The sequence below is a fragment of the Gopherus flavomarginatus genome, chromosome 1 (genome assembly GCF_025201925.1).
Source record: "Gopherus flavomarginatus isolate rGopFla2 chromosome 1, rGopFla2.mat.asm, whole genome shotgun sequence".
Lineage (NCBI taxonomy): Eukaryota > Metazoa > Chordata > Testudines > Testudinidae > Gopherus > Gopherus flavomarginatus.
Window position 1 is genome coordinate 308678998 of NC_066617.1, and position 25667 is coordinate 308704664.

The 25667-nt window shown below is 40.9% G+C and overlaps 1 protein-coding gene across 7 annotated transcripts in view; it reads right to left on the minus strand.

The window, feature by feature from the left end:
* The window catches only part of VWA8 (von Willebrand factor A domain containing 8), a 274959-nt gene that overhangs the window by 148977 nt on the left and 100315 nt on the right, over positions 1 to 25667 (minus strand). For all 7 annotated transcript variants that reach the window (XM_050946839.1, XM_050946858.1, XM_050946824.1 and 4 more), the window contains 5 exons: positions 20941 to 21109; positions 19849 to 19926; positions 9269 to 9384; positions 7849 to 7955; positions 5582 to 5688 (listed from right to left, as the gene is read on the minus strand). In XM_050946839.1, the coding sequence (XP_050802796.1) occupies positions 5582 to 5688; positions 7849 to 7955; positions 9269 to 9384; positions 19849 to 19926; positions 20941 to 21109 (577 nt within the window). The remainder of the gene's footprint in view (positions 1 to 5581; positions 5689 to 7848; positions 7956 to 9268; positions 9385 to 19848; positions 19927 to 20940; positions 21110 to 25667) is intronic.

Sequence of the window (25667 nt, forward strand, 5' to 3'; positions counted from 1 at the left end):
AATCATTTTTGTAGTGGTAATAAGAGTGGCCCATTTCAAACAGTTGACAAGAAGATGTGAGTAACAGTAGGGGGAAATTGGTATGGGAGAATTAGTTTTTGTAATGACCCATCCGCTGCCAGTCTTTATTCAGGCCTAATTTGATGCTGTCCAGTTTGCAAATTAACACCAGTTCTGCAGTTTCTCATTGGAGTCTGTTTTTGAAGGTTTTTTGTTCAAGAATTGCTACTTTTAAGTCTGTTATTGAGTAGCCAAGGAGATTGAAGTGTTCTCCTACTGGTTTTTGAATGTTATAATTCCTGATATCAGATTTGTGTCCATTTACTCTTTTGCGAAGAGATTGTCCAGTTTGGCAAATGTACATGGCAGAGGGACATTGCTGGCACATGATGGCATATATCACATTGGTAGATGTGCAGGTGAACGAACCCCTGATGGTGTAGCTGATGTGGTTAAATCCTACGATGGTGTCCCTTGAAAATATATGTGACAGAGTTGGCACCGGGGTTTGTTACAGGGTATGGTTCCTGGGTTAGTGTTTTTGTTGTGTGGTGTGCAGTTGCTGGTGAGTATTTGCTTCAGATTTGGGGACTGTCCTGTCTGTAAGCAAGGACTGGCCAGTCTTCCAAGGTCTGTGAGAGTGAGGGATCGTCCTTCAGGATAGGTTGTAGATCCTTTATGATGCGCTGGAAAGATTTTAGTTGGCGGCTCTAGGTGACAGCTAGTGGTGTTCTTTTACTTTCTATGTTGGGCCTGTCTTGTAATAGGTGACTTCTGGGTACCCTTCTGGCATTGTCAATCTGTTTCTTCACTTCACCAGATGAGTACTGTAGTTTTAAGAACGCTTGATAGAGATTGTGTAGGTGTGTCTGTCTGAGGGATTGGAGAAATTGAATTGTATCTTAAAGCTTGGCTGTAGACAACAGATCGTGCGATGTGGTCTGGATGAAAGCTGGAGGCATGTAGGTAAGTATAGTGGTCAGTAGGTTTCCAGTATAGGGTGGTATTTATGTGACCATCGCTTATTAGCACGGTAGTGTCTAGGAAGTGGATCTCTTGTGTGGACTGGTCCAAGCTGAGGTTGATGGTGGGGTGGAAATTGTTGATATCCTGGTGGAATTCCTCAAGGGCCTCCTTCCCATGGGTCCAGATGTTGAAGATGTCATCAATGTAGCGCAAGTAGAGTAGGGGCGTTAGGGGATGAGAGCTGAGGAAGTATTGTTCTAAATCAGCCATAAAAATGTTGGCATACTGTGGGAACATGCAGGTACCCATAGCAGTCCCGCTGACTTGAAGGTATAAATTGCATTGTATGTATGAACTCCAAGATATGTATTTAAATTATTATTATTAGAAAAAATTTAACATTTAGCAGTTTGGTTTTTATCGTCTTTCATTTAATATGTGAATACGTACTTTACATTTTCAAATAAATAAATAAATAAATAAATAAATAAATAAATAAATAATTTGAGAGTGCTTCCTGTTGACCTGGTATTAACTATGTTGTGCGGATGAGAGCTTATTTGCTACACCTCAAAATGTCTTCAGCTCAAAATATTACCACATAAAACAGGATGCACACTCAAGTTATTACAATAATAACATTGCAATAGATTACAGCAAACTACAATAATCAAGAACTAATAGGAATGTTTTTTGTATGATGTGAAGAAAAGTCCCAATGGTCACATTTGTCTCTGGCACACAGCCACTGAAGTCAAGAGACAAATTTGATCCAATATGTTTATAATTACGCACATTTATATCACTTGAAGGTGAGACATTGATCTCTTAAACTAGTTAACTCTGACTTCATCTCAAATACAAGTTTCTATTGCAATTAGTTTATTTTCAAGAAAAAGAAAGAAAATCCATCCCAAATCAAAAGTGTGTGACTATACTGCATTTCTCACAATCTCGGAATTAGACTGACTAATCAAAGTCACTGTTAAAATACTTGTGATATATTTAATACTAACTAAATGTTATAAAACATTCTAACATGTACAATTAGTAATGTACTTGGAAAAAAAAATCAACCTAAACTTGCTCCAAACAGATTTGTTGCAAATAAAAATAATGCAAGCATCTAAGGACCTTGATAACATGAAAAATGCAGGCTGCTTTACTAGCATCAAAATCTTGTGTATCCTCTGTATCTAGTGAAAATAGGTCATCTGTAAATAAGTCAGACAGGGTACTTAGAAAAAGGAATGACTGTCTTTACATAAATGTAACATAACACTATTTTTTGTTTCAGCATCATCATCTCATCACTGGTATTTGCTTCTTGAAATCAGTAACTCCTGCATTATTACTGAGTATATGGAAATATTCAATTTATAACACTGTAAAAGCTGTTTTGATTTTCCAAATCGCTCTAGACCAGAACAAAAGGCAATATTTTAATGATGCTTATAATCAAAGCTTAATATTGCAAAATCCTAACTACTCAGGTCAAGAGACTATCAAATGCACCATAATTTTTGAGGAGTAGGGGAGAAGGCTTCAAGGCAAATTACTTTATTTTCTTGCATACATATACACTGTAAATTTACTGCTGACCAGATTAGTTTTAGTCTAGATTTAACCTCATGTATCCCAGAAAGCCACGTCCATTACACTTTCTGAGTTAATTGCTAAAAACATGGGAGTACTTCCTCACATTTCATCATGTAAATAAACAAATCCTAAATTGTATAAGGAACTGTGCTCAAGTTGTTTCCCTCAAACAACTATTTTTGCACAATAAATGCAAGTACTCATTAGAAATTGTCTAGTTTTCCTAGCAACAGGGTCCAAGCTAGTATTGTAGCAAGATACACAGAGAATATTTACAATCATGTCATGTTCATATAAGAGATTTGCAAATGGAAATGTCAAAATTCCACTAGCTTTGGCAATACATATTCAATGCCCCCCAATAGCTAGGCTAATTAGAGCATTTAGCACATATCTAAAAATCATTGTTCTTCTTTTGAGTCTCACAATATGCAGCCCAGTTTAGATAACTGGCTCCCGCTTTGGTACTACATCTTCAGTTGCAGCATGCTGTGATTTCACAGCAATGCTGAAACCCCACTGGAACATGAAATGTTTTGGGGGCGAGTGTGCATAACTAAATGCTGGGTTTTTAGCAACAGCACACAACAATGCAATATATCGCTTTATTACCCATAGGCCAGTTTCATTCTCCAGCAGATTTTTATGGTTGTGAAATCATCATTAGAGAACTTCAGTGTGTCATACTGGGGTGGGAGCTGGCAATGCAGGACTAAAGAAGAAAACTAATTCTTAGCTGGCACTATGCTACTTTCTGACAGTTTTTTAGGAAGAATCAAACACACAATGCTACTGTTGACAGATATGGAGCAATCTCCTTTAGCCAACATGTTTAACAATAATGTGACACCTAAACAAAGCAAGTAAATAATATTCTAACATAGGTCAGGTTCAGATTTTTGCAGTGCTTTCAATTTGTAATCACTGTCTCCTTAAACAAGAAGATGGAAAGAGTAACGCACAAACAAGGGCATTATTCTAGGGTTTAGGATTTCATCTGTGAGAGTACCAAAGTTAAAGTACCCTACTGAAATGACAGCACAGAACAAAACTTCAAAAATTGAATTTTTTTAGGGAAAATTAAGAAGATTCTCACAAATTCACATTACCAGCAGGACCCACACTGTGGAGGCTATACTCTCTGCTCTGTGGAGGACCAGCAAATGAGGGGGGAAAGAAAAGGATATGAAGAAATGAAGGAAAGGTAACTCCCTAAGGAAGAGGCCCTGCCAAGGTCTAAAACAGGGGTCAGCAACCTCTGGCACGTGACTCGCCAGGGTAAGCACCCTGGCGGGCTGGGCCAGTTCGTTTACCTGCTCCGTCTGTAGGTTTGGCCAATCATGATGCCCACTGACTGTGGTTTGCCATCTCAGACCAGTGGGGGCGGCAGGAAGTGGCGTGGGCGAGGGATGCGCTGGCCGCGGCTTCCTGACACTCCCATTGGCCTGGGATGGCAAATCGCGGCCAGTGGGAGCCACAATCGGCCGAATCTGCCGACGCGGCAGGTAAACAAACTGGCCTGGTCCGCCAGGGTGCTTACTCTGGCGAGCGACGTGCCAGAGGTTGCTGACCCCTGCTCTTAAAGCTAGCACTAACAGACAAACACTTCACAGGAGTGCTCCAGCTGACTGTGCTGCCTTTGGAAGGCAAAGCATTCTTAAGATTCACTCAGTGGGCAGGTCCTATGGCTAAGCATGCCCTGGACTGACAGCTGACACTTCAGTGCTGTGGTGATCAGAAACCTACCCTCTCTAGAGAAGAGCAGTGGACCTGCCTTTGCTAGAGAAAAACACTTCCCCTTTCATAGCATGTTCACAGACCCACTTCTTTGCTTTTTGTTATTTTTTTTATTCTCTTTCCCTTCATATATACATTTTGGAATTCTCTGGGTCAGCTGAACAGTCAGTGTGAGAGGGTGAAGTTACATTTCTATTAACACCAAACAGCATGATAATTGTGAGTACAGAGCAGAGATTTTAACCATTAGTAGCCATATTAGAGATTTGCATATATACAGCATCGTTCTCAAGCAATTCTTACACTCTGATTAGCTAAAAATGTCTGTCAGCCAATTACAATCCTGGGATTTGCACATAATATAGTTATTAAGAACACGGTACAGTGATTATGCAAATTAGACACTCAGAACCAATGAGAGTGTATAGACTACATAACTGGAAGAAAACTGTATGCTGCAGTGACTTTTCTTGTATTTCTGCACTCTAGAGATTCCATTTTAGAATAATTGAATATTATTTAAACAAGAGTGCATCAGTCTATGCTTTGGCTCAGTATGCTGTTAATAAGCATATTGTATTAAAAAACTGTTACAAATAAAATTACTATGAACAGTGACAGGTTTTCAAAAATTCAATTGTTTGGTATTTTAAAAATGCATACAAGTACACCTCTACCCCGTTATAACACCACCCGATATAACACGAATTCAGATATAATGCAGTAAAGCAGCGCTCCAGGGGAGCGGGGCTGTGCACTCTGGCGGATCAAATCAAGTTTGATATAACGCAGTTTCACCTATAACACGGTAAGATTTTTTGGCTCCAGAGGACAGCATTATATCAAGGTAGAGGTGTAATTCCTAATCCAAATTGTGTACTGCAAGCTGCAAAACTTCAAGTCATAAACTTTTAAAAATAGGATCTTAAAAAGGAACTGTTTACTTATAACAATAGTGACTTAGGCAAGCTGCAATAATAAAACCTCTCAACATAGTATTTTATTGATTTACTATAAACAAAATCCAGGTTCAATAGTTGTTCTTCACTTTTTACGAATGTTTTACAAGATTTTTATAATCTCTTCATAAAAGGATGGTTAAGAAGCTTGATCTCTGGTCATCTGAAATGAGCACCAAACTTACCAATAAGATTAAATTTTGTCAATGATCACTCTTGCAGCCTGATGCAACCACTCCACAAACATGGTCTTTAAAAAATCTTTACTACAATGTTTAACAAACTCTATTGCATCTGTAGAGTCAGAGAAGTGCACTTACCTGGGTGTTCTCATAAAACAGAACATCAGGCACTTTCATTTTCTCATTGGGGTTATAAACAGGCATAGTGGCAGATCCAATCCTCAGAAACCCGTTATGTATTTCACCTATACATTTTATGAAAAACAAGGAATTATTATAACATTGATTTGCTGATGTGTGGTCAAGAACACCGGTAATGAGATAATACATACATTTGTTGCAATGTATGGGTGCAGCAAAGCTTCCAGCTTTCAGAAGAAAGAGGACAGAAAAGGAATAGCATAAAGCTCTAAGGCTTAAAATGAGTTCCGTTACAATGTGTGGCAAATTGGTGATGTAGGGGGACAAGTATCAGAAAGAACATTGCAAATTGTGCCAGCTGCTTTGGCTGAAGCCTTAACTTGGTACTCCCTTCCTCTAATCATTGAGTGACTTTAAAACGGTTTGATTGTATTCATCTCTTAGAGAAACAGCATGCCAGTCATTTCCTTTAAACTTTAGGCAAGATAAAGTCACTGTTGGTTTCTCCATTCAGCACATTTTATACAAATGGGTTAATAACACAAAATAGGAACATTTAAAATGTCAATGAAAAGTGGCTAAATTTGCATATGTTGAGGAAAACCTTCAGTAGTTTGGAGAGAAAAATAATTAAAACCACTGTACTGTCTAACCACAATAGTCTGCTACAAGTAGTTATGCTACAACACAGCAGTTCCAGGTACTCAACTCTGCCTCCCACAGATGCTTGCCCTTTTCCTCTATTCAGACATCCTGCTGAATTGGATAAACCTGATCTGTAATACTGAGAAACTGCTCTCCATTGTTTGTTTTTATTTTGTTTAGTTTAACTCTGCTATGGTTTTGCAAATAGCAGAGTTACAAAACTGCTGGAAATGTGAACATTAACTTACTAAATCTGCTGTATATTTGGTAGTTCTAATATTGCACATTCTTAATGAATCAGGTTCAATCAGGTTCATAAAGTAATATAAAGTTTGCATATTAGTGTCAGTTTTGCAAAAAACTTAAACTTTGTATGCAATGGAATGACTCTCTAGTCCAGGGGTTGGCAACCTCTGGCACGCAGTTCACCGGGGTAAGCATCCTGGCGGGCCGGGCCAGATTGTTTACCTGCCGCATCAGCAGACCATGGCTCCCACTGGCTGCAGTTCGCTGTCCCAGGCCAATGGGGGCGGCAGGAAGCTGCGCCCAGCACATCTCTCACCCGCGCCACTTCCCAGCGCCCCCATTGGCCTGGGACAGCGAACCATGGCCAGTGAGAGATGCGATCGGCCGAATCTGCCGACATGGCAGTAAACAAACTGGCCTGGCCCACCCAAGGTGCTTACCCTGGCGAGCCGCGTGCCAGATGTTGCCGACCCCTGCTCTAGTTATATTACTATAATTCAAACTATTCTACCTATATGAAGTTATTACTTGGCACCAATTTATACTACATATTTTTTGAAACTGAAGAGAGCCTGTATTACTAGATACAGTAGTTGTAGACATTTTTATTGGTACAGCATTTTCCAAATATATGTTAAGACATGTCCCCTGTTTTAAAGATCTAGCAATGAAAACAGACAAGACAAACACATAAAACTCTCAACAACCGTGCAGGAGAAGAACAGCAGAGTACTGGTGAGGCTGTAAGGAAATGAAATAAATTGAAAAGAAGAATTTAGTGGACAGGAAGTGACAGACCGTGTGGTGCATGACAGAAAACATGAAGCTTTGTGTGAGGAAAAAAAGATGGAAGTAGGAAGGCCAGAGGATAGAGGAGTAAATTGGGGGTAAACACGATAATGAACGAAGAGAGTTTTGGGTCATATTAGAGAGGAAGCACAGAATATTGGGGAGGTGGAGGATGTGCTGCAATGGAGAAAGATCTAGAACACTCAATCACACAAAAATTGTAAGCCTGGACAACAGGAAGGATGGCACGCGCAGTTGTCAAGAATGCTAATGGAGGAAAGCAGCAAAGTGACCCAATAAAGCAAAGTGAACAAGGGCCCCATTGATCTGGGAGACTTAAAATGTAAAGGTCACACACAAAATTCCATGGGCCAGGCTACAATAAAGAATCATGTAAATTTAGGAAGCAAATTTAAAGAACATATATAGAGAAATACAGGTACATTCTTTAGCAAGACAACAGCTAAGGGATGTATCTAAAGCAGGGCACAATTAATTAAGGGAACATTTAATATATCTTTTTATGTTCAAACAATTGAGTAATGTTCATGAAAGATTAAAAACAAAAGGTGACAGAAGCTTACAACTATAATCCTTCTCCTCTTGTTTCCTAATATCATCCGGGTTTATCTCAATCCCTGAATCCAGCAGATTTTTATGTAAAGCTGATCTTGCAAGATTTGGCAAAAACCTAAACCAAGGAGGAGGGAAAAAAGGAAAGTCAGTTTTTACTTTTCTCAGGGTTCTTTTTGTCTTCCAAGTTCAATGTGACACCCTGGTCATGCCCTAAATAATGTCAATTCCTGTCCCACTCTGACAATTTCCCACTCTTCACCTACTCTGTCTGTGCTTACCAAAGGAAATGGGACCTTGTGCTATTGGAAACTGTCCAATTTCCTCTCCCCTCATCAATAACTCCTAATTCCAAAGTTATATGGGTAAAAAAAAATATATAATCACAACATACAGAAGGTTGTAGCTGCCAAGTATTCTTTAGACTTAACCTAAAATTCAGTTGCAAAATTATATTAATATAAATGCTCATTTCAAAGCACTATGTTGTTATGTGGGATTCCAGTGAAGAAGCTGTAATGATGAATGAGTTAGGATGCTGAGGGGACGATGACCTTGTTCCTTCCACAGTTAATGGGAGCAAGATCCTTTAGCTGAGACAGATCCCAGATCATACAGGCCCCAGGCTTCGACAACTGAAGATTCTCAGTACCTTGGAGAATTTGGCCCTTAGACTTTTGTCGCTCATATTTTCAGAACTTTTCATAACTGCTGCTGTGTTCCTTTGCAAAATCTGAGTTGTCTACAATTTTTTAAAAAAATGCAATGCCTAAAACTAAATACAAACCTCTAACTCAGTGTTTCTCAAACTGGGGTCACCACTTGAGTAGGGAAAGCCCCTGGTGGGCTGGGCTGGTTTGTTTACCCGCCCCGTTCGCAGGTCCAGCTGACTGGAGCTCCCACTGGCCATGGTTCGCTGCTGCAGGCCAATGGGAGCTGCTGGCAATGGCAGCCAGTATGTCCCTCAGCCCACACCGCTTCCAGCAGCCCTCATTGGCACGGAGCAGCGAACTGCGGCCAGCGGGAGCCGCAGTTGGCCAGACCTGTGGATGGGGCAGGTAAACAAACTGGCCCAGCCCACCAGGGGCTTCCCCTACACAAGCGGCGACCCCAGTTTGAGAAGTACTGCTCTGACACCTAACTACATTGTATTCCAGTAATATTTTATCTTTTTTGAGACAGCATCACACTTTTGACAATCATTCGTTCTGAAGACCTATTTCTATTAAGTCATTAAGCATATGCCACACACAAACAGATTAGAAAGAAGTGCTGAAGTGAAATCTAACATTCATTGATTAGGGAGGATTGGAATAGTAGCAGCTCTACTTTTAATGACTAACTCCTTTAAAAAAATTAAACCATCTTTTTAGCATATTAGCAATTGTTTCACAGAACCTTAAACTTTCACAGTAAAATTAGTATGGTTACCTGGAAAGACAGGCTTTATTGACAGCATGGTAGAGACTTTCATCTGGATACTGTGATAGCCGACGACAAATTCGTAATAGCTGCCGTGTGGACAAAGATGATGCCAGTGACTGTGCCTGCCAAAAATAAAAGGTAATTTTATTAACAGTCCTCTTGGACTTAAACCAGAACAAATTTACACTGAAAGCAATTATTTCAAAATTTTGGTCTTAAACAGGTGCTTTCGTCCCCATATACCAGTTTGCACTGCTTAATCCTTCAGAAGTTAGAATTCTGTGTTTGTGGCAGGAATCTACTACCATGGAAACCATTATGTCATCAAAATGTCAGCATTATGATTTCACTGAATGAGCCAACAGGAAGAAAAATGTATTTGATAAAACAGGTGTGCGAGCTATATAAGTTGTGTTAACATTATATTATTTATTATTATTGTTAGGAATTACAGCAAGAAAGAAAAACAAGTGAAAATTAAATTATTTGTGTTAAAGCTGATTTATTTGAAAGTTTCCTGCAGAACTTTATGGCAGTGCCTCAACATATATGACATGCCTCTGCATATATTAGAAATACAGTATCCTGATTTCAGATCATCTCGTGTCCGTTATTTTTAAATGTATTTAGCATTTGTAACAGAATTGACATCCTGGAAATTGAAGTCTTCTATTTATTACCAGCTGAATATGAGCTCCCCATGTGATGCTCTAGCATAAAGAGCTAGCATGATCCTTGGATGTATAAACAAGGGAATACTGGGCAAGAATAGGGAAAGTGTATTACCTACTTATACAGTACTGTGCACACATTACTGGAACACTGTGCCACTACTGGAACACTCACAAACCTGGATGACAGGGCAACAAAATGGCAGATGAAATTCAACGTTGATAAATGCAAAGTAATGTACAATGGAAAACATAATCCCAACTATACATATAAAATGAGGGGGTCTAAATTAGCTGTTACCACTCAAGAAAGAGATCTTGGATTCACTGTAGATAGTTTTCTGAAAACATCCACTCAATGGGCAGCAGCATTCAAAAAAGCTAGCAGAATGCTGGGAATCATTTGGGAAAGGATAGATAATAAGACAGAAAACATGATATTGCCTCTATATAAATCATTGTATGCCCACATCTTGAATACTGCGTGCAGATCTGGTCACCCCATCTCAAAAAAGATAGATTGGAATTGGAAAAGGTACAGAAAAGGGCATAAAAAATTATTAGGGGTATGAACCAGCTTCCATGTGAGGAGAGATTTAGAAGACTGGAGTTTTCAGCTTGGAAAAGAGAAGATTAAGGGGGAATACAATCGAGATCTATAAAATCATCACTGGTGTGGAGAAAGCAAATGTTATTTACTCCTTCTCATTACACAAGAACTAGGGGTCACTAAATGAAATTAATAGGCAGCAGGTTTAAAACAAGAGGAAGTATTTGTGGAACAATCTGTGGAACTCTTTGCCAGAGGATGTAATGAAGACCAAGACTATAGGGTTCAAAAAAGAACTAAATAAATTCATGGAGGATGGGTCCATCAATGGCTATTAGCCAGTATGGGCAGGGATGGTGTCCATAGCATCTGTTTGCCAGAAGCTAGGAATGGGTAACAGGGGTTGGATCACTTGATGACTACCTGTTCTGTTCATTTCCTCTGAAGCACCTCGTATTGGCCACTATCGGAAGACAGGATACTGGGCTAGATGGACCTTTGGTCTGACCCAGTATGGCCATTCTTATGTTCTGGTGTCCACATATTCAAATGGATATTGAAAGTCGGAAATAACTGAAAGAAGAGCTATCAAAATGATTCACAGTCTGGAAAATGTGCATTATAATGAGTACTAAAGGAGCTCAATCTATTTAATTTATCAAAGAGAGAGAGGGTTAAGAGACTATTTGATTGCAATCTGTAATTATAAAGCAAGAAGGTATCAGATTCAGCTGAGGGTATGTCTACGGAGAATATATTGGCATAGCCATGTCGGTGTAGGTATAATGTATAAAAATGGCATTATCCATAATGGCATAATCCCATAATGTAGACACAGCCTATACCAATGGCAGAGGTTTTTCCATTGGTGAAGAAATACCACCTCTGCAAACAGCAGCAGCTATGATGACAGAAGCATTCTACCATCAACATAGCTGCATCCATATTGGGCTAGGTCAGCACAGCTATGCTGGTCAGGGGTGTAGTTTTTTCAGACCCTGATAGAAGTAGCTATGGTGACCAAACTAGTAATGGGTTCTCAAATCTAGCAGCAAAGACACAATAATGTCTGAAAGGGTCTAACAGTTGAAGTCAGAAAAATTCAAATTAGAAACAAGATGCAAATTTTACAGTGAGGGTAAATTAACTAGTGGAACAAATTGAAGTCTTTATATCAAAACTGAAGATCTTTCTAAAATAAATCTTTTCGTTCAACCATAAGTTATCCAGTGAAATTCTGCGTCCTGTGTTATGCAACAGTAAAGATTAGATGATCATAATGGTATCCTCTGGTCTAATTTATGAATCCACAACGTAACTATATAGCATGGGTGACAAAAATACAAGCTTCTCCACACCATCCTGCCAATGTTTCTAAACTCTGCCTGAGTGAGGCTACCTGTAGAAGCAAGATAACAATTCAAGATCCAAGCCCATTCATTCTGGAGTCTCTGCTGAAACCATTTACAAAAGTGTCAGTCACTGTTAAATAAATGGTAGAGCTGGGCAGGAAAAGGTTTTCCTGTCATGTGAAAAATTTTGAGATTTCAGAAATTTTTCCCATCTCGAATTGAAATGAAAAATCAAAAATCTCAAAAATATTCATGAACCAAAAGTCAAAAAAAAATTTGGTTTGGGTCAATCAAAATGTTTCATTTGGTAATTTGAAAGTAATAAAAGGAACCATTGACCTGAAACACACATTTTAATGCACAGCACGGGAAGCTATTTATATTATAAATATATATCCTAACCTGTGATGTGTATGATTATTTTATATACCTATATGCAAATCTCATATCATACTGATCTGCAGCTATCTTCCCACAGTGAATCACTTGTCTGATAGCATACACTTTCTCTGGATATTTCACCATGCTATGGATGTTAGAGAGACCCTTTCTTTAAATCGCTCTGTTCAGACACCAAACACTTTACAAATGAACACATTCCCTTTTGTAATATATATTGTTAAAGAACCACGTAAATGCCAATAATGCTATAAATACATAAATAAGAATCGGCATTCGCTTGCTTTTATTCATTCATAGATTCATACACTTTAGGGCCAGAAGGGACCATTATATCATCCAGTTTGACCTCCTCTATACCACAGGCTGTAAGTTGCATTCAGTTACCAACAACTGAGCCTAATTACTTGTGTTTGACTAAAGCCTTAGTTGTGTTTGGTTAAGGCATAATTTCCAGAAAGGCATCTAGTCTTAATTAGCAGTTATCAAGAGATGGAGAATCCACCACTTCCCTTGGCAATTTTTTCCAGTGCTTAATCATCTGCAATGCTAAAAATGTGTGTCACATATCCAATTTGAATGTGTCTGGCTTTCAGCTTCCAGTCACTGGTTCTTGCTATGCCTTTTTCTGCTAAAATAAAGGGCACTTTAGTACCCAGTATTTTTTTCCATGAATGTACTCATACACTAATCAAGTCATCTCTCAATCTTCTTTCTAATAAGCTAAATAAATTGAGCTCTAAGTCTCACACCATAAGGGATTTTCTCCAGCCCTCAAATCATTTTTGTGGCTCTTCTCGGTAATTCATTAGAGTCCACTCCATCCTTCCTGAGCTGATGTTTCCTGATGGAAACTAATCTCTTCCACTCCTCTGTGTCATGTGCTACTGCTTCCATACGCTCTCTGGTGTTGAGATTAACTGTTTTGCCCTCCCTAAGGGTTCTTTTTCATGGTTTCTCTTGGGGGTACTCATTTCCTCACACCACTTGGTTTCCACTTGACAGTTTCATCTGGGAGTCTGTGTGCTGGCATCTGGAATACATGATCCAGATATGTCAAGCACATCCTTCTGATCGTGGTGGAAACAAGTTGCTGGTCTGTGATTTCTCGCATCTCTTTGTAATGAAATCTTTTCAACCAATGGCCAGAATCTTTCTTAGGCACTTATTTTTGAAGGTGTCTAGTTTTAGATCTCCAGCTCTCACAGCTGTATGTTATCAATGAGATTATATTTGAACTGAAAATTCTCAGTTTTGTTTTGATGCTATATATATTTGATCTCCTAGTACATGCTATGAATGCCTTTCCTATCCTTGATGCCACTTCCTTTCTGAGCTCTCCATTGGCCAGTAAGTTACTGTGACAGATATGGAAATTTCCTGAAATAACCTTGAAAAACCTTATTGTGTTAAGGTTATATATCTTTGGATTTCATTGTATTAAAAATGCAAAGTTTATGTAATGTCTGGGTGGGTGGGTTGGGAGGCGGAGGGATGTACCCAATGACCAACTTAAACCCTGGGAAGTGTTATGAGCTTTAAAGGACTATTTTAAACCATGTGCCAGACATGAATGAACTTTTGGGACAAACAAAATTAAGTGGGTTTCCCAAGAAATTTCTAGGGGAGAGTTAATGCAAATGTACCACCGCCCAAATATGCAAAATCCCAGCCTTTTGAAGATATGCCCTGAGGAGACAGCCACTGTCTTCCAATCACCTATTACATGAGGACAAGATCAAAGGCACAAGATGTACAAAGAAACATGTTGCTCGGTGCAGGCTGCGTATTTGTTCTAAGCCAGGGGTCAGCAACCTGCGTCGGCAGGTTCGGCAGACCATAGCTCCCACTGGCCATGGTTCGCCGTCCCAGGCCAATGGGGGCGGTGGGAAGTGGAGCAGGCGAGGGATGTGCTGGCTGCGGCAGGTAAACAAACTGGCCCAGCTTGCCAGGGTGCTTACCCTGGCAAGCCGCGTGCCAGAGGTTGCCGACCCCTGTTCTAAGCTAACACCTGTTTTGAACTTGTAACCATGGAAAAGCCCCTAGGTGGGATTTGAAGGACTGATCACCTGCAATAGCCCTTGCTGGAGTTAGGGGAGATCCCGCTTAAGTTATTAGAATGTGTATAGGTTCTTGTATTATTTTTAATATGTTTGCTCTGTAATTCTATCACCATAAGAATAAATATGCTTGTGTAGAAAGGGCTGTGTGGAAACTACATCTGTGGGCAATTACGCTGTTTATAGCTTCTGAGGAGAAAGCAAAGCAGGCCTGCTTAGGCAGTCTGTCTTGCTGGGGAACTCACAGTGAAGTCTGGAAAAATCTTGGTTAGGAGGGAGAGAGATGCGGGTCTCCAGCCAAGAGAGGTGATGGTTGAGGTGCTGGGAACCTAGGGGAACCTTGCTGGACCACAGGGGGGAAATACAAGTGCAACTGCCCTGAACTGTGACAGGTGCTGCCTAAGCTGATGAACTTTTCTACTCGCTTGATATTTTTGCCTTCTAATTTGATGTTACTGCTTGAGGTCTGAGTTCCAGAGACGTTTGTTTTAGCACAACTAATTCTGAGCCATGCTAAATCTGCCGTTGCTGGCAGGTTGTCTGTCTTTGTATGTAACTTTTTTGAGGTGTCACTCAGTAGCACAATATCATCAACTAAGTCCAGGTCTTCTAAGCATTTGCCATCTACCCATTCTATTCCTGTGTTTGTCTTGTTAATACACTTCTTCACTATCCAGTCTATGGAAATGCCAAACAACAGTGGAGATAAAATGCAGCCCTGTTTCACACCTGTATCCACACAGAACCACTCTGTTGTCTGGTTGTTCACCCTAACAGAAACAACAAGGCGTCCTTGTGGCACCTTAGAGTCTCACAAATTTATCTGGACACAAGCTTTCATGGGCCAGAACCCACTTCATCAGATGCATGGACATTCAAAAACCAGTAGGAGAACACTGCAATCTCCCTGGTCACTCAATAACAGACCAGAAAGTGGCAATTCTTCAACAAAAAAACTTCAAAAACAGACTCCAATGTAAAATTGAAGAACTGGAATTAATTTACAAACTGGACACCATCAGATTAGGCCTGAATAAAGCCTGGGAGTGGTTGGTTCATTACAAAACCTAAACCTAATTTGCCAAATACTAATTTCCCCCTACTGTTACTCACACCTTCCTGTCAACTGTCTGAAATGGGCCACTTTCATTACCACTTCAAAAGTTATTTTTCCTTCCTTGGTATCCTGCTGTGAATTGAATTGTCTAGTTAGACTGACCTCAGACTTGGTAGGGCAAATCCTATCTTTTCATGTATTTATACCTGCTCCTGTATTTTCCACTCCATGCATCTTATGAAGTGGGTTTTAGCCCACGAAAGCTTATGCCCAAATAAATATGTTAGTCTCCAAGGTGCCACAAGGACTCCTCGTTGTTTTTGCTGATACAGACTAACACAGCTACCGCTCTGAAACCTGTTAACCTAACAGAGCACTTCTCATCTCTGTATATGGCCTTGATGATGCTGACTATGATTAATCTGTGAACAAAAGTATTGCCAAGCTTGAAATGAACAAAGGTATTGTCAGTGTTAGGCCTCAAACTTCAGCTTAGAATAGGTAAAAAGGGCACGCTTTGTAGAATGCGCTGCAACCAGATAACAATCTATGCTGACTCCTATGTGGTAAAATAATCTATAAAGTAACTGGTTACAAAGAGATAAGTAAGCCTAAATTATACAGTCTAACCACAATGAATATTTGGCAGACCCTAATTGGCTGGTCTGTTTTAAAACACAGGCAACAGATCAGATAAAAAGTACGAAGACACAGGATTGTGTGTGTGTTTCGGTCATAAGGGAAATCTGACCCACACCCCCCTGAACCGAAGGGACATGCACTTCTCGACTGTCCGTACCTCGCCGTGTGGAAAACGGCCAACTAAAGGGTAACGTATTTTCGGATGAATGCAGGGTAAGTTTATGGAGTAAAGAAGTCTGGTTGCTCGAGCTGATTTGATCTCAAGTCTGTATCAATACTATAATGTTAAGAATAGTAGTAAGTAGCTGATGAATAATAACTTTACATGTACTTGTGCTAGTTTTCCATATAACTTGCCATTTATATGAATTCTTATTCAGCGTTGGTCTTTATTCTTGCTTTTCTTATTTTGTCTGTGTTGCTAATAGGGGCTGCAGAAAGCAGCCCAGGCAGAGGATGTGCTGGCCACAGCTTCCTGCCGCCCCCATTGGCCTGGGACGGCGAACCGCAGCCAATGAGAGCCACGATCGACTGAACCTGCCGATGCAGCAGTTAAACAAACTGGCCCAGCCTACCGAGCCACGTGCCAGAGATTGCCGACCCCTGCTCTAAAGTCATTAAAAACCTTTTCTGAGGAATAATCAGTAGTTTTAATTTTTCTTATATGGGCACTCCTCAACCTCATTACATCTGTGTTGGGACGTAATGATCACCCAGGCCCCAATTAGGGTCCTGACACATGCCTCCTTCTTCCTTTATCTGCCCACTGACAACTTTAGCTGGGATTCCATTGGACTAAAGACTATTCCACAACATATGTCTGTGCACGCTGTCAAATGTCTTTTGAAAAGCTTCTCTGTACTCTCTCTAACTTTTAAATATCCTTTTAAAAATGTAGACACCAGAACTGTAGGCACTAGTTTACTATCAGTCTCACCAATACCATATATAGAGGTAAAAATCACTTCTTTGCTCCTCCTCACTCCTTTTTTTCCATATCCACAGATGGCATTAGCTCTTTTTGCCACAGCATCACACTGGGAGCTCATGTTGAATCACTTGTCCACTATGATCCCTATGATACAGCATGCAGTCCCCCAATCTGTAGGTATAACCTGAATTCCTTGTTCCTAGATAAATAACTTTGCACTTGCCTATAGTTAGAGTCTTACCAAATTCACAATCTATTCTGGTCAATTTCATGGTCATAGGATTTTAAAAATCATAAATTTCATGAATTCAGCTATTTACATCTGAAATTTCACGGTGTTGTAATTCTAGGGTCCTGACCCAAAAAGGAGTTGTGGCGAGATTGCAAGGTTATTGTTAGGGGGGTTGCGGTACTGCTACCCTTACTTCTGCGCTGCTGCAGGTGGCAGCACTGCCTTTAGAGCTGGGCAGCTGGAAAGCGGCGGCTGCTGGCTGAGAGCCCAACTCTGGAGGCAGAGCCCTGCCAGCAGCAGCTCAGAAGTAAGAATGGCATGATATAATATTGCCACTCTTACTTCTGCGCTGCTGTTTGCAGAGCTGGGCCCTCAGTCAGCAGCCGCCGCTGGCCAGCCACCCAGCTCTGAAGGCAGCAGCACAGAAGTAAGGATGGCATGGTATGGTATGGTATTGCCACCCTTACCTCTGCACTGTTGCCTGCAGGGCTGGGCCCTCAGTCAGCAGCCACCACTCTCCAGCTGCCCAGCTCTGAAGGCAGTGCAGACGTAAAGGTGGCAATATCATGACCCCCCTAAAATAACCTTGTGAGCCCCACAACTCTCTTTTGAGTCATGACCTCCAATTTGAGAAATGCAGGTCTGCCCCATGAAATCTGTACAGTATAGGGGGAAAAGCACACAAAAGACCAGATTTCATGGTCCGTGATGCATTTTTCATGTCCATGAATTTGGTAAAGCCCTAGCTATATTAAATGTATTTTGTTTGAATGGGCCCAGCTAGCCAAGCAATTCACAACATTCTGTATGACCACCTTGTGTTCATGCTTATTTATCATTCCACCAATCTTTGTTATCATCCACAAATTTTATATTTACTTCCAGATCACTGGTAAAAAAACTGAGTAGTTGTGGGCTTAGTACCGACCCCAAAGGAACCGCACTAGGGAGGCTCCTGTTCAGTGATGATTCCCCCACTGACAACTCCTTTTTTTTTTTTTTTTTGAGACCTGTCAGTTAGCCAGTTCTTAACTCATTTAGTGTTACAATTGACATTGTATAATGCTAATTTTTAATCAAAACGTCATATGGTATTAACTCAAATGCTTGAACAAAAAATCTAAGTATATTACCTCTCCGCACTTTACTTCATCAAAGTTGTAATCTCATCAAAGAATGAAATCAGCTTTTTCAGATAGGCCTATTTTCCCACAAAACCATGTTGACTGCCCCTAATTATAGTTCCATCCTTCAGTTCTTTATTAACTGAATTCTGTATCAGCTTTTCCATTATTCTACCTATACTTACCCAGGTCATCCCATTTGCCCTGTCTGAATATTGGTCCAACATTAACATTCTTCCAGTCCTGGGGAATTTCCTCAGCATTCCAAGAGTTATTAAAAATGAATAATAGCAGACCAGAGATGATCTCAGTCACCTTTTTTAGGACTCTTGGGTGGAAATTATCCAGTTCTGCTGATTTAAAAAGATTTATCTCTAATGTCGGCCTTGGTTACTAATGGACTACAAATACTTCATCTCATGTGAAACAAAATTGCTGTCTGCTAAGATGTGGACAGTGCACTTTATTTCTTCCTGAAATGCAGCCAATCAAAAATCTAAACAGTAATATGGTGGAAAACTACTACTGGTGCTAAACTCCTGAGAGTTGAGGAAAGTAGATTTCTGTGTATAATCTAACCTAACACAAGTTACACGTGCACATTTTTTCCCCTTTGCTGGGTGACGCCAATAAAAATGTTTGAAAGCTTTTTTCACAAAAAGAAAAACATCAGTACACTACGTTAGCTGTCATTGAAATTAATTTTTAAAACTGAGTCTTGACTGTATCAGTTTTTAAAGAGTTCTGCGATTTTTGTGCCAATAGTAATTTTTTTTACATTACTGCTTTAGCAGATCCACCTACCACAGTACCACTACTAACAGTTCTGAGCCCTTTCCTCTTTTCCCCATCTCCTTACCTCCCTGTCTGCATTTTCTAATTGCTACATAGTCCTCTTGCCCAAGTAATCCCAAAACAAATCCAGGTATCAAATTTAAAATTAAGTACTAAAACACTGTATTACACATAACAGTATTTATTAAGGGGAGGCAATTTTAAATAATTCAGCAAACAACTTAAGCACATTCTTTAGTCCATCCCTATTCAATACAACACTTCAGCATGTGCCTTTAAGTCCCATTCCTACTTTATGCATTTGCTTAAGTTATACTGACTACAATGTATATGTAATACTGCATGACTTCACTAGAATTTGAGCACACATGCTTAAAATTACATATACGCGTCAATGCTTTGCAGGTCCTAAATGAATATATTAAAAATAAAAAAGTTGCCACATGTATATAACACAAGAAACCAGTGTTGGATTTCCAGGGCTGGTTTCTCAAATCCCATTCAGCCAGGGTCTAAGAATACTGTGCTGGCAGCACACTCTGCTCCTGTGGCCACTTCTAAGAAGTGAACGGATTGGCTCCAGAATGAGCCTAATCCAACCTCCACTGGTCAAGATAGGTCAGCATAAGGCAAGAACGTAAGGAAATAGGAAGCATCCTCACATTGCTGGAGAAAATAATTCCTTTCTTGAGCAGAGATAAAACCCTGACTCTGAAGACAGCTACACATATAATGACAACAAGTAGAATGCAAATCTGAAAAACTAGACTCACTGTGGGGTCATTTGTCTCCCGAAGCTTGTGTGTTAATGATAATAACTGTTCGACCGCAACCGTGGGCACATTTGGAATCTGTTTGCAAGACAAAAAAAGTATTTGATATATATTTCATGTTTATGTGTGAATATGTAATTTATATAGACACACATGTATGCAACTACATAAACACAGCCTGCATATATGTAGTATATATACATTTATTTCAAATAACCAAAAAGGAATAACTGTCACAAAATATAAGAATATACGGCAGGAGTGGCCAACCTGTGGCTCTTCAGAAGTTCATATGTGGCTTCTCGTATAGGCACCAACTCTGGGGCTGGAGCTACAGGTGCCAGCTTTCCAATATGCTGGGGGTGCTCACTGCTCAACCCCTGGCTCTGCTGCAGGCCCTGCTTCCACTCCACTCCTTATTGTCCCCTCCTTTGAGCCTATTCTCTTCCCCCCAGAGCCTCCTGCACATCACAAAATAGCTCATCGGGAGATGCGGGGAGGGACGGGGAAGAGCTGATCGGCGGGGCTGCCCATTGGCAGGAGGCGCTTGAAGCCGGGGGCGGGGGGAGCTAATGGAGAACTGCTGACATATTACTGTGGCTATTTGGCAATGTACTTTGGTAAATGCTGGCTCCTTCTCAGGCTCAGGCTGGCCATCCCTGATACACGGTAATAGAAAACTACCAAGATGAATTTATACTAATTACAGAAGAAGATACCCTAGACTTAAAAATCAAGGAGTCACTTATGCTTTGTGAAAGGATTTCACATCATATAAGAAAAGAGAGTATTTGGGGGCGGGAGAGGGATAGCTCAGTGGTTTGAACATTAGCCTGCTAAACCCAGGGTTGTGAGCTCAATCCTAGAGGGGGCCATTTAGGAAACTGGGGTTTAAAAAAAAACAAAACAACAACTATCTAGGGATTTGTCCTGCTTTCAGCAGGGGGGTGGACTAGATGATCTTCTGAGGTCCCTTCCAACCTTGATATTCTACAATTAATTGTATATTAAAACATTCCAGTGCATAATCATATTCACCATTTTAAATAGAAACCAATATTAATAACTGGCCAAAGCATTGCAAGTGCTTACCATTTCTTTAATAACTTGAATTTCTTCATTCCTGGTAAAGGACTTAACATTATGGAACAGAAACAAAGTTAGAAACTCTGGGCCCAACCACTGCTTTGTGCTACTTCCTATGACAGGAGGCTCTGCCAGGGCAACTATTCTGAATGAGGAATGGATTGGAAAGATGGACCTGCAAGAAAATATTTTTTTAAATGCATTACCTAGTCGAAGCAGCAAGTAACAAATCTAAACTTACAAACTCCACCTGAGGTACAATCAATCAATCAAGTGAATTATTGTATTAAGCTACAGCCACAATTTCCATTCAGGACATTCGCAATGCAACATAATAAAAACCAAAACTGACAAAAATTGCATGACTTAACTAGCAATGTAAAAAACTAAATATATCTCTCATAAATTGTAATGCCTACAACTTACCTAAGTTTTGGCATCATCTACAGCATTACCTGCATGCTTCAAGTTGAGCAAATAGCAGTAACCACGCTACCATTTGTTTACTCTTTTGTATGTATGAAATACACAAAATTTACAAATATGATGGTTTTGAAACATTCTCCAAGAGTATTACCTAAAACAGTATTGCTAAAAGGCAGATCTGGGAGGCAACAATATCTTTTGAAGCATCAACAGTGGGTAACTTCTTCTACTCAATTAGACATACAGGAAAGATAATTTTGTAGTTAAGGCATTAGACCGGAACTTGGGGAGGATCTGGGTTTAATTCTCAGCTCTGTCACTGACTGACTTCGCGTGTGACTTTCAGCAAATCAGTTAAAATTCTCTCTGTCTCAGATCCCCATCTGTAAAATGGGGATGACACTATCTCCCATCTATTGTCTCTCTTTTCTATTTAGATTATAAGATCTTCAGGGCACGGATTTTCTTTTAATATGTTTCTATACAGTGCCTAGCACAATGTGACCCTGATTTCACTTGCGGTCTCCAGGTGCAACTATTTATACAAGTAAATAATAGCAACTCAGTTGTAAATTAGTTGGATGTTGCAATATGGCAGGAAATATTTACTCAACACCTCAATTACAATTCCAGACAAATAACTTAGTATTCAAAAATGAGAAAATTGTAATGCAATCATTCATATTTCTCCTGTCTATTATCACATGCTATTTTGCACATAATTCTGTTTGAAATTAGAATATTTGGGGCCAAATTCCATCTTTGGTTATTCTTTGGGGAAAATTATGGGTGTAAAGAGGGTAATCGAAGATAGAAATTGACTCTTCAATTTAAATTACACAATGTACAGCTTAGCAGGGTGTTTGGGGTACCCAGGGAGGGGTAGTACCTCTGATGGGGGAACTTGTCATACCCCTTTGGGAGTGGTCCGTCCACTTTAGTCCCCACCTGTCACTCAGCTCTCACTTGTGGCTCCAAGTAGCTGCAGCATGCGCAGTGGCCACACCCTGGGCAACAACTTCGACAGGCCAGCTAAACCAGGTGAGTGTAACTGATGGGACTCAAACCCTCAGTGAATTAGGGATATGCCTACCCTGCATGCAACGTCAGCTCCAGCGGACTGGGTGAAAGAGATCACTAAGATCCAATGGCCAAGAAGGCGGTTCTGCAATGCTTTGTGGACAGCGAAGGGCTTGATGAGGCACGAAAGACGTCAAGGCCATCCACTGCAACCAAAGAAGTTACCAGTCGTGACGATTTTTCATACCATTGGTGTCTGGTTTCTAAGGTCGAGAGAGTGGGACTGCTCCTGTGCAACGGCTCTACCACTTAAAAAAGTTTTCAAGCACAGATCCTGTGCAAATCGTCAAACATCATCATCATACCACCCAAGTCCTGCGGCGATGGGGGAGGGGCAAAGCGACAGGTAGAGGTTACCACTGGGACTCGTAGTCTCAATCCTGCATGCAGGCGGCCTGTGGATAGGTGGTCGTCCAGCTATATACCTGGTGCAGCAGAGATGCCCAGCAGCATCCCAGGCGTCTGAGCAGCCCTCTTCAGGACAGCACTGCTCACCCTAGTAAGGGAGGGGCCTAGAAAAGGTGGCCTAAAAATTGCCTGCCCTACAACAACTGGCCAGCAAGCCGCAGCTGGCAGTTTAACCCAACCTACGGCCGAAACCAAAAGAAAAATTTGAGGAAACTTACCATTGGTGTATGGACTGTTCGTACCCTCATGGATCGAGAAGCTGTTGCAAGACCGGAGAGAAGGACAGCTCTCGTTGCTTGAGAACTAGCCCGCTACAACATCGATATAGCGGCATTAAGTGAAACAAGATTGCCTGGGGAACGTTCCTTGAGTGAACCAGGAAGTGGTTACACCTTCTTCTGGAAGAGTAAGACTGAGATAGAGGACAGAATACATGGAGTTGGTCTGGCAATAAAAATCTCATTGAGGCATCAACTCCCAGACCTTCCAGTGGGTATCAATGAAAGATCGCTGAAACTACACTTCCCACTAAATGCCAAACATCATGCCACCATCATCAGTGCATATGCACCCACTCTAACATGCTCTGACAACTCAAAGGAACAATACTGTGAAGATCTCGACAGACTGATCAAAGCCACACCTGTAACAGACAAGCTACTCCTACTTGGAGATTTTAACACCCGAGTCGGAGCTGACGGCGAGAACTGGAAAGGAGTAACCGGGCCACATGGTGTAGGCAAAATGAACGGCAATGAACTACTCCTTTTGAGCCTTTGTTCTGAAATGACCTGACCATTACCAACACTCTGTTCCAACAGGCAGACAAATACAAAACAATGTGGATGCACCCTAGGTCCAAAGAGTGGCATCTGATAGCTTATGCCATTGTCAGAAGGTGAGACGTAATGATCACCAGAGTAATGCGAGGCGCAGAGTGCTGGACAGATCACAGATTAGTCAGGATGTCTCTTCAACTTCACATCGCTCCCTCTCGGCACAAATGCCCTAAGCATGTGCGACCTGCTTTCAACATAGCCAAACTGAAGGATGCTCAGTGTTTCAACAATTTCCAGAGGAGTCTTGATGACAAACTGACATCCCACGGACAATTGATCAGTGCTGTAACCGAAAACTGGGACCAGTTCAAGCAGATAGTGACTGACACAGCAATAACATCTCTTGGACCAAGGAAAAGAACACATCAGGATTGGTTTGGTGAGAACCAAGAAGAAATATGCTCCGCATTGGAAGTAAAGAGAAAAGCCTTTATCGAATGGCAGAATGACCCATCCTCCGTCTCTAAACGGGACCATTTCAAGTACCTTCAGAGCAGAACACAGAAAGACCTCCGTCAGATACAACTGGTGGGAGAGCAAAGCCGAAGAAATTGAGCACTATGCTGAGACTCACAACTCAAAGATGTTCTTCAGTGCTATTAAGACTGTCTACGGACCTTCTAAACCAAGGACCTCCCCGCTGCTCTCATCAGACAACACAACGCTGATTAAAGATAAAGAAGGCATCAACGAAAGATGGCGAGAACACTTTAGCAACCTTCTCAATAGACCATTAACCGTGAATAACAATGTTCTCAATGAAATTCCACAACAACCTGCTCTGACAGATCTTGACTCTCCGCCCACTATAGATGAGATTAAGAAAGCTGTTAGCCAGATGAGTTCAGGAAAAGCTCCTGGAAAAGATGGGATACCAGCAGAGATATACAAAGCAGCAAGTCCAGCAGCACTAGCAGCGTTCCACAGCGTGATCACCAGCATCTGGGAGGACGAAAACATACCACAGGACCTCTGCGACACTACTATTGTCTTTCGTTTCAAGAACAAAGACAGAAAAGCAGAATGTGGAAACTACAGAGGCATATTCCTCCTCTCCGCTGGTGGGAAGATCATCTCCTGCATCATCTTGAACCGCCTAATAGCTAATACTTCCGAGGCAAATCTAACTGAAAGTCAATGTGGTTTCCGACCTGGCCGGAGCACAGTTGACATGGTGTTTGCTGTCAGACAAATACAAGAGAAGTGCATTGAACAGAATATGCATCTGTATGCTGTCTTCATAGATCTGACAAAGGCGTTTGATACCGTCAACAGGGAAGCCCTTTGGACCATTTTAACACAACTTGGCTGCCCAAGAAAATTTGTCCAGATTATATGCCTTTTTCATGACAGCATGACAGGTGAAGTATTGTCTGATGGAGCCACATCAGCCCCCTTCAACGTCACCAATGGCATGAAACAAGGATGTGTTCTCATTCCTGTCCTATTTAACCTGTTCTTTGCATGCATTCTTAACCATGCAATGAAAGATCTGGACCGAGGTATATACCTGAAATACCGGCACGATGGTTCACTTTTTGACCTCCGACACCTGAATGCAAAGACTAAGACAGTGCAGAAACTCCTTCTTGAGGCACTCTTTGCCGACGACTGTGCCCTCATCACTCACATTGAAAATGATCTTCAGTACATTGTCAACAAGTTTGCTGAGGCCTCGCAACTCTTCGGACTAACTATCAGGCTCGGAAAGACAGAAGTTCTTCATCAACCTGCACCTGGATCAAATGCTTCTGGCCCGAGTATCTCCACTGATGTCACTCATCTTAAAGTAGTGGAGAACTTTAAATACCTGGGTACTGTCATATCCAGTGATGGATCACTGGATAATGAGATCAACGCTCGAATATCCAAAGCAAGCCAGGCACTTGGCTGTCTGCGTGTCAAAGTTTTAAACCACCACAACATCTGGATGTCAACAAAACTGCTTGTGTACAGAGCTGTTGTTCTCTCATCTCTTTT